Source organism: Solanum stenotomum, chromosome 12 (genome assembly GCF_019186545.1).
Source record: "Solanum stenotomum isolate F172 chromosome 12, ASM1918654v1, whole genome shotgun sequence".
Classification (NCBI taxonomy): domain Eukaryota; kingdom Viridiplantae; phylum Streptophyta; class Magnoliopsida; order Solanales; family Solanaceae; genus Solanum; species Solanum stenotomum.
Window position 1 is genome coordinate 7,527,219 of NC_064293.1, and position 10,197 is coordinate 7,537,415.

Below are 10,197 nucleotides of genomic sequence, written 5' to 3' on the forward strand. Positions count from 1 at the left end.
AGAAGAAGGTGACCACATTTGTTGCCAAAAACAGGAGTGTTTGTAATAAACAGAGCTTACTCTTTTCACTGTTTCACCTCTTTTCTTGTACTACTTTTCAGTCCTTACCCACCCACCCACTCATTAGTATTGATACAGTAGAGAGTGTATGTACCATGTGGAGGAGTAGAGTAATACACTCTTTTATCTCTACACAAAAAATTAACTAGTCTTTTTAACTTTTGGTTTCTTCTGTTTTCTTGTTTCTTGTCACTATACTATTAATTTCTCTCTTTTGAGTTGATGAGTGAAAGAGGAGGCTCTCGTTCTCTTGGAGGAGAGAGCCTGTGATGGCCTTGTGTTTGCAGAGGGGAGGTGGAGGTGGAGGAGAAAGTGGAAGCAAAAACGATATGGATAATGGTAAGTATGTGAGGTATACACCAGAACAAGTTGAAGCTTTGGAGAGAGTTTATGCTGAATGTCCAAAACCTACTTCTTTGAGAAGACAACAGCTTATTAGGGAGTGCCCTATTCTCTCTAATATTGAACCTAAACAGATCAAAGTTTGGTTTCAGAATCGAAGGTATTCATTTCTCTTCTTCTTATATGGCTTTTCATGCAAAAATTCTGCTTAGCTAAATTTTAGTCACTTCTCAGTTCTGTGGATGCAATTTTTTTCCAGAAAAAAGTGTATCTTTGTAGATTTGGTTATATGTTTTTTTAAGTTTATTAATGGAATGACTAGAAGAAGATAAATGTGGGTTGTTTTGGTTCTTTCTGCCCTTTTACTGAAAATGGTATTCCTTTTCTATAGATATAATACTTGTATTTTATTTTTGTTTTCTTCTTTTCAACTCTTATGGACTTCTCCTATATTATGAGTCTCTTTGCATTTTCCCTTTTAATCACAAAAATATCTGCTTTTGAGTATATCTGGATCAGCTTACAAAAAAATGAAGTGAAATGTTAGATATTGAGAATTTTATCTGTCAATGTAAAAATGCTTCTTTCTCTTAAGTTTTGTAGCTATGGGGGACTGGGAGATCTCCATTGCAACATTGATTTGTGACCTTCATTTGTCCTTTGATATAACTTACAAACATGTAATTGAATCAATCCATAGAATAATTCAAGCATAGGTATCCCCAAGAGAAAACAAAAATGCTTCAAATTTCAGTGTGATCTGTGTTGCATGTTATGTTAAGTATCCCTTATTTGTCCAAAGATAGGTGTTGAGGGATTTGTCTGGAGTCTCGACGTATGTTAGCAGAAACAGAAGTTCTTTATTTTCAGAATACTACCTGATATCTTGTCCTTTTCATTTGGAGCATGTGAATATGCCAATTCTCAACATTGCAAGGATTTAATCTAGTCCTTCAATCACTGTTTTTAACCTTTGTAGATGCCGTGAAAAACAGAGGAAGGAAGCTTCTCGTCTCCAGACTGTTAACAGGAAGCTGAGTGCTATGAACAAGCTGCTGATGGAAGAAAATGACCGATTACAGAAGCAAGTGTCTCAACTTGTGTATGAGAATGGCTACATGAAACAACAAATCAATACTGTGAGTTGTATACTTGCTGATTACAGTTCCTTTTCCTCTACATAAACCAATTGGTCCTCTTTGATTAATATAACTTAAATAAATTGTGTATGTTTTCACTTGAACCATATCTCAATTTGTCTAAAGTTTAAATAATTTTTCAGGACACTACAACTTGCAGTGTTGTTTTCCTGAAGCGTTACATGAGCTGCATTTAACATTCTATCTTGCTTCTTTTGGTATGATGAAACTGAAGATAATTATCGTTGCAGGTTAGCAGCACGACCACAGATACAAGCTGTGAATCTGTGGTCGTGAGTGGTCAGCAGCAAAGAAAAAACCCAACACCTCAGCATCCAGAAAGGGATGCGAATAACCCAGCTGGGTAATCTAATTTGTATTTTTTTTTTTTTAAAAAAAAAAACATATCTATGGTGTTGTCTAGTTTAAAAAAACTAATAAGCATTTTTGCATGTATTTTTAGTCTTCTTGCAATAGCTGAGGAGACCCTGGCAGAGTTCCTTGGAAAGGCTACTGGAACTGCTGTCGACTGGGTGCAGATGATTGGGATGAAGGTAATTCCTTTAGTTGATTGTACATCTCTAGTTTCTGATTTGTTCATTACATGTGTTCAATTGTTTACTTTGCCCCCTCATTTGACTTTGACATTCAGCCTGGTCCGGATTCTATTGGTATTGTTGCTGTTTCCCGCAACTGCAGTGGGGTAGCAGCACGTGCCTGTGGCCTCGTGAGTCTAGAGCCCACGAAGGTACTTCAGTTGTCTTTCTTGCTATGAGTTTTATCTTATTCTACCCTTGTTATGTAAGCTGTAGAAAACTTTTCAGGTCGCTGAGATACTCAAAGATCGTCCTTCTTGGTATCGTGACTGTCGTTGCGTTAATGTACTGAGTGTAATCCCTACTGGCAATGGTGGGACAATAGAGCTTATTTACTTGCAGGTTTGTTGCAGTCACCTGCATCACTTGTTTGTTGGGTTTGATACCATGTGATCACATTTTTTTTAGTTTTGTGCTCAATAAATTGCCATGTGTTTCTTTGTTAGACTTATGCTCCAACTACATTGGCAACTGCTCGTGACTTTTGGACTTTGAGATATACTACAAGTTTGGAGGATGGCAGTCTTGTGGTATGTATTAGGCATAATTCAAAACCTTGAGACCCAATGTTTCTAAATTCAACTTGCTTAGTGTTGCAAAAGCAGGCTATAGGCCTATAGCTACAACCTGTCATTTTGTGATACATTTTTTCTGGCATAAAACATGCAGATATGTGAACGATCTCTGACGACAGCAACTGGTGGCCCAACAGGGCCTCCTGCTACAAGTTTTGTCAGGGCTGAAATGCTACCAAGTGGTTACCTCATAAGGTCTTGTGAGGGTGGGGGCTCAATGATTCACATTGTTGATCATATTGATCTAGACGTAAGGCTGAAAAATGTTGGTTGATTGATATTTTGATTTCTTTAGATTACTGTAGTTGAACATACCCCATCTGTGCTCAGGCTTGGAGTGTCCCTGAAGTTTTGAGGCCACTTTATGAGTCTTCCAAGATCCTTGCTCAGAAAATGACTATGGCTGTAAGGAATTTTGAATTTGTTGGATGTTCATCTCCAGACTGACAAGTTGATTTAATCATTAATAAGTTGGGGAGTAATCTGTGCAGGCCTTGCGACACATACGACAAATTGCACAAGAAACCAGCGGAGAGATCCAATACACAGGGGGTCGCCAACCTGCTGTTTTGAGGGCACTAAGTCAGAGATTATGCAGGTAAGAAAACAAACCAATTATTCAGTTAGAGACTTAAAAATAATATATACTGCACTGTCACAGTTGTAAATGAAGCTTTTGGCAATGCTACGCTTTCTGCCAGTTTTGACTAGTCTTTTAAGAATTTAATCCTTGATATTTTTACTACAGGGGATTTAATGATGCTGTTAATGGATTTGTTGATGATGGTTGGACTATTATGGATAGTGATGGTGTAGAGGATGTAACAATTGCTATAAACTCATCTTCAAGCAAATTCCTTGGTTCACAGTACAACACCTTGTCAATACTCCCTACATTTGGAGGTGTTTTGTGTGCCAGGGCATCAATGCTTCTTCAGGTATGTTAGCTTTGATATTTGAATTAGTGTAAACTAACAGAATTAGCATCAGTTTTCCAATTTGTGGATATGTTTTAATCTCTTTCTGGTACTTCTTTTATGTAGAATGTTCCCCCTGCTTTGCTTGTACGTTTCCTTAGGGAGCACCGTTCCGAATGGGCAGATTATGGGGTTGATGCTTATTCTTCTGCATCTCTTAAAGCCAGTCCATATGCTGTCCCTTGTGCCAGACCAGGTGGTTTCCCAAGTAGTCAGGTCATTTTACCCCTAGCTCAGACTGTGGAGCATGAGGAGGTAGCACAGTCTTGTCATGTTCTACTTTATAATTATTACCCTGGTAGAAGTTGTCTATATTCCATAACAGATGAATCATTTTGTGGATTGACTTTTCCTTTTTATCTAGTTTCTTGAGGTTGTACGTCTAGAGGGTCCTGCTTTCTCACCAGAGGACATTGCTTTATCACGGGATATGTACTTGTTACAGGTTGAGAATTCATACACATCTCAAATTATAATTTGTGTGCTTTTTGACATTTTTGGTTAACTATTATCTTTTTTCCGCTGCAGTTATGCAGTGGAGTTGATGAGAATGCTGCAGGTGCCTGTGCTCAGCTTGTTTTTGCACCTATTGATGAATCTTTTGGTGATGATGCTCCATTGCTTCCTTCTGGCTTCCGTGTCATTCCACTGGAACCTAAATCAGTTCAGTAATACGCATACAGAACGTTTATCTTTTCAGTCACTAACTTTGAAATTTTAACTGGTCCGACAAAGCAAGTTCATCGTTGATGCTTGAAGAGTATCTAAACAAAAATATGAGGATTGTTTATTCTGAAAGTTCTCTAATCTTATGGTACAGGATGTCCCTGCAGCAACTCGGACCTTGGATTTAGCTTCGACTCTAGAAGCTGGAACTGGTGGGAGTGGGACACGTCCAGCTGGTGAAATTGAAGCAGGCAATTACAACCATCGTTCAGTCTTGACAATTGCATTCCAGTTTACTTTTGAGAGTCACTACCAGGATAATGTAGCTGCAATGGCTCGCCAATATGTACGAAGTATAGTAGGCTCTGTTCAGAGAGTTGCAATGGCCATAGCACCTTCTCGACTCAGCTCTCAGTTAACACCTAAATCCTTCCCTGGGTCACCTGAAGCTGTCACTTTGGCAAGGTGGATTTCCCGGAGCTATAGGTATGGGTTTTAAACGTTGTTGCTGTGACATTTTCTTACCAACATGTTTTGCATCATTATGTGTAAAACTTCATATCATTAATTAACCCGTCATTGGAATGAAGTAGGAAATAGAATTACTTTTGACCTCGTTTATACTTAGTTGTTTGAACTTCAAAGACTAGTTGCTATCTGATTATTTGTGCGGAACTTGCAGTGACGTTGAATGTTTAATCTGGTCTAACTATTTCTCGATTGTATTTCAGGGTGCATACAGGAGGAGGAGACCTGTTCCAGGTTGATTCTCAGGCTGGTGATGCTGTTCTGAAACAACTGTGGCACCATAGTGATGCAATAATGTGTTGTTCTGTAAAAATGAATGTCAGTATACTGCTTCTATACTTGTTCTGAACCATGAATTAATCAATACTAAGTATTTATCCAAGATTCTTTCTAGAGATGAAACAATACATAATTAGTTACTGAACTTTTGTAATGCAGGCATCTGCAGTTTTTACATTTGCAAACCAGGCTGGTCTTGACATGCTTGAAACCACTTTGTTAGCTCTTCAGGATATAATGCTTGACAAGATTCTAGATGAAGCTGGTCGTAAGGTCCTCCTATCAGAGTTCTCCAAGATCATGCAACAGGTTAGACTACTACCATCATATTTTGATTCTATACATCCTTTTAGCAAACATGTAAAGCAAACTAGTTTCAATAAATATCAGAACAAAATTTGATACTGCAGTATTTAGCACCAAGCAAATTCGTTTCAACTTCACAAGTGCTAGATCACTTATCAACTACATGCTATCAACTCATACAAGAATTTGACAAATTGTTATGTTGTGCTTTTAGGGATTTGCTTATCTACCAGCAGGAATGTGTGTATCTAGCATGGGGAGGCCAATATCATATGAGCAAGCCATAGCATGGAAGGTTCTCAACGACGATGACTCCAATCACTGTCTAGCTTTCATGTTCATAAACTGGTCTTTTGTTTAAGTTACGAAACAGATAATCTATATAAGACTTTGGCATTAGCTATATCAACCTTCTAAATTATGCCGGCACTCTGAATGTTTTTAATTTAAAGCTTGTATGACAACGTTGACAAGGCTGTGTGGTTGAATCTCAACTCTATATCTATTGTAGTAGGAAATGCCCTTTCTGTTATCTGCAGGATCCTTGTTTTGCTGCCTATTCAATTATGTTGGATGTATTTAGGGAAGTTAGATTGTTTTGAAACTGAATGTCTCCTTTTGTGTGGTGTACTAATTAGGTGGCAAGCCTAAGTTGGTTAGGGCAATTTGGATGAATTGCAGTTGGTACCACTTGAGTTTGTTTCTTAAGAGTCATTTCACTAAAGGCGAGTACATTCTAACAGATGGTTTATCAAATGTCAACTTCAATAGGAAAATGCTGATTTTCTAGTGACTATGGAAAGTGTGATGTGACTAGCTTGATTAACCTTTTATCTATTTACTACTCCATAGTCCATCTGTTCTGATTTTTTTTTTGCCTGATTTTGATTTGACATGTAGTTTTAAAAAGTAAAAGTCTTTTATTCTTGTGATCTTAAATTAAGATATGTAGAATGTAGTTTTTAATTTTGTGGTCTTTAACATACAATTGGGAAGCTGAAACTAAAGAGTTGCCATAAATCGAAAGAAATTTCTTTTGAAGCATGTTATAGAGGAAAAGACAGACAAATTAATAATGAAGGAGGTCAATCTTGATAGAGTCCAAGTGACCTTTTCCGCGAACACGGGACTTGGTTCACGAACGTGGGACCTGGTCTATGCATACGGGACCTGGTCCACGAACGCGGAAGGAAGCATACCCCTTCTCCACGAATGTGGGGCCTGGTCCGCAAATGCGAAGAGCAACATGTCCCTTCTCTGCGAACGCGGGACCTGGTCCGCAAACATGGAGACCAAACCCAAATGCACCAGCAGGGGCAGTATCAGCTGACATTAAGAGTTGAAAAAGCTTTGACGTGGTGCTTGAGATTTGTTCGGAACCTCGTGCGTGCAAACAAAATATGCTACCCCATCGAATTTGACATTCCAGACTAAACGAAACCATTAAACTTTAATATGAGATCGTCTCGAAGAAAAATGGGTTCCTCACCCAAGTTCCGTTTTAAACTAAAATCTGTAAGAAGGCTCAAAATGAGATTGGAAGCCTTGGAAACCGTGCGAAATGTCATTTTATACCAAACTCGACATTTCGGAGTTAACCGCGCTGACGGAATTCTCATCTGAGCACATTTATCAAGAATATTGAATGAAGTCAAACCTTGACTTAAGCTTTAAAGTTAGAACGCCTAACGACAACAACTTACATTGGAAGCCTGGGCCCAAACCAACCATGCCCCTAGCCTAAAGTGGCCCTTCCGGAGCTGATGAAACCATCAAAATTGCATTCTGAGGCCATCTTCCTCAATTTTTGACCGAAGTCAATCGTTCAAGTTTCGAAGACTTCAAAACACGGAAACTTGCACAAAACTCAAATGGACGACCCGGCGACCGAACTATCAATCCCATCAAGTCATAAATGAGCTGGGGTCGCTACATGAAAGCTCTAATTGCTAAACAAATCGAAAAATAGTGAAAATGACCTGAAGGGTCACTACAACAGATTACATCAAAGCAAGTACTTTTATGTATAAAATAAATTATTAAAATTATATATATAATGTCGAGTTTGTTTGATCTGGAATTGACTTTTAGAGTTAAAACCAAATAAATCCAAGTATAGTTGAGTTTATTTCAATACCAAACTAAGTCAAATCAAACCACTAAATGAGTTTTTTTTTTCCGATTTGACTCGATTTACGATTTGATGCGATTTTCAATTTGGCCTTGTTCACCCCTAATATTCAGTATCTACCGTACCATGTCCTCACCTACATCTAGGAATTGCTTACTTCCATTTTAAATTGATACCACGTCTTTGAAAACCTGATTTCAATTTGTATCTCAAGAACATACACATATTTATTAAAACAATTGGTAAAAACATAATTGTGTGAGGACCAGAACATGATGAAAGGTGCAAGGACAGAGAAAGAGTTTGTTGTAAGTTTGACAAATCTTTTTCCCTCTGTGAAAGCAATGAGACAAAGGGGAATTTGCAGTGCATATGAAACCCAAAAGTCAAAATTATTGGGACCACTCTCTGGCAAGGACCTTTAAATTTAAATGTTGCAAGTAAAATTTAGTTAATTATATGTATGTAAGTAAAATATTGGGAAAAGGCATAAATTCACCCTGAACTTGTCTTGAAAAATCAGTTACACGCTTAAGCTAATATAATGACTTATTACACACATTTGTTATTAAATAGTGAATTTTTTTAACCCCTAAGGCGTGTAGCACCACTCTCACAATGGGAGGTGTATCACACTTACGCCACATCAATGCCATGTCACTGCCATATCAGATATCATGTCAAATTTTGATTAAAATTTTCCATATCATTCAATTGTTTCTTCTTCAATGAACACCACCATGAAACCACAACCTTTGCCGCCATATTACTACCAAATCTATATATTTCACCATAAAAATCAAAATAGTCACCATAAATTTCACCACCTACGATCAAATCCACCATCGAAATCATACTATCACCATTATTTACCACCAAAATTAGAAAGATCCATAACAAAATTAGACACCCATAAACAAACTCATCACTAAAATTACATCATCACCATCAAAAGGTACAAACCCACCACCAAATATCACTACCACCATTGTCAATTTCGATTTTTTCTTTCTCCACCACCTTCAATTCCCGCTTCTTTGTCACCCCACGCCAACAAATCCATCATTATATTTTATTTTTTAAACTTAATCATCAATTTTATCAACTACCAACAAAACCGAAGAGAAAAATAAAATATAATGAAAATGGTGAAATCGAATAAGCATTAAAATAGGATATGATGGGGGGTGGGGGTGGGGGAGAGGATTTTGGTGGAGGTATAGTGGGGTGGATGGAAATTGGGTATGAAAAAATGATGAAAAATAATAAAGAAGAAGAAGAAGAAGAGGCGTTGGGTGGGGGGTAGGGTGATAGTAAAAACAAAGATTTTAATTTATTTTTTTACTTTATTTACTGTCAAACGAGCTTTTCTTTTATTATTTTTTTTACTTTTTGCCACGTCAGCTTTAGGGGGTAAAAAATATTTATTTTTAAATAGTAAATGTGTGTAATAGATCGTCATGATAGTTTAAGTGTGTAACTGACTTTTCGAGATAAGTTCAAGGGTGAATTTATGTCTTTTCCCTAAAATATTTTTTTTGTGAAATAATTTGCATATATATGAGGGGGAATGTCCAAATTTGTTTTGTTCGTGCTTTTCGTGGTCAACAACTCTAGAGGCGACTCAAATACATCAATGGTCTAAAGCCAAATTCGAATAAAAGCTTTAATTTATTTTTTTAAATTATGAAGTTAATTACAATTAATTTATTTAATGTTTCTTGAGATATAATATTTTTGAAACATTATATTCTAAATTTGGTAGACTTTTAATAATTGAAAGAAATTCGGAGCAAAGACAACTATATGTGTACCTTAAACTTGCAACGGAATGTGTTAAATTTGCTACCAACTCGAAACAATCCCAAACCAACTTCGTCTCTCGAGAAAATGGAGTGCAATTATCACAAACTAAGTGTCTTCTTAGTGTGTTGATTGAATTCTGAAAAAAGGATAAGTTTTTCTTTTTCGATTTTTGTTTTCTATCTCACCTCTTTTTTCAACCAAAGAAGAGGACTACTCTTATAAAGAGAGGTTGAACAGTAACTAAGTAGTAATTGTTCCCTCTTCTTTAAGAAAAAATAGAATTATCCTTAATTTTTTTTTCCAGAAATTAAATAAGATTAGATTGGGTTGGGTTAGGTCAGATCAGATCGGGTCGGTCCACATGGGAAATTCAAGACTCAAAAAAGTACTTACATCTCCCACTTCACATATGGTGAACAAGACCCAAATCAATATGATATCAACTAGACGCACAATTCATACGAAAAATATTTCGTGCGATCTGTGAGCATCAAGGCTCGCCTTCAAGGTTTTACAAGCCCTACATAGGAATCAAATTACACGTGGAAAGAATTCACTACTAATATAAGGATATATTACTCACAATACCCCATACTTCATTCACTACTACATTAGTTACTTATTCGATCCCTCATCCTCTTAAAGAGGTGAACTCAAGTTCATGTTTAACTTTATATACACAATTACACTAGACACCTATATGGTTAGTGTAATAGTCGGCTTGTGTATATAAATTACATTATTATTAAATTAATCGTCTTTCCTTTCTACTCGAATCTATCTGTTACAATT

At 36.8% G+C, this 10,197-nt stretch overlaps 1 protein-coding gene across 1 annotated transcript; it reads left to right on the top strand.

Moving 5' to 3' along the window:
* The first annotated feature begins 273 nt into the window (after positions 1 to 273).
* On the top strand, positions 274 to 6,000 carry LOC125847958 (homeobox-leucine zipper protein ATHB-14-like). Its single transcript, XM_049527722.1, has 18 exons — positions 274 to 562; positions 1,382 to 1,541; positions 1,793 to 1,905; positions 2,005 to 2,095; positions 2,194 to 2,289; positions 2,366 to 2,479; positions 2,584 to 2,667; positions 2,807 to 2,962; positions 3,043 to 3,117; positions 3,204 to 3,310; positions 3,461 to 3,650; positions 3,756 to 3,944; positions 4,054 to 4,134; positions 4,218 to 4,352; positions 4,510 to 4,841; positions 5,087 to 5,201; positions 5,322 to 5,471; positions 5,683 to 6,000. Exons 1-18 carry the CDS (start codon positions 330 to 332, stop codon positions 5,827 to 5,829), a joined length of 2,568 nt encoding a protein of 855 aa, XP_049383679.1. The 5' UTR covers positions 274 to 329; the 3' UTR covers positions 5,830 to 6,000.
* The last annotated feature ends 4,197 nt before the right edge of the window (positions 6,001 to 10,197 follow it).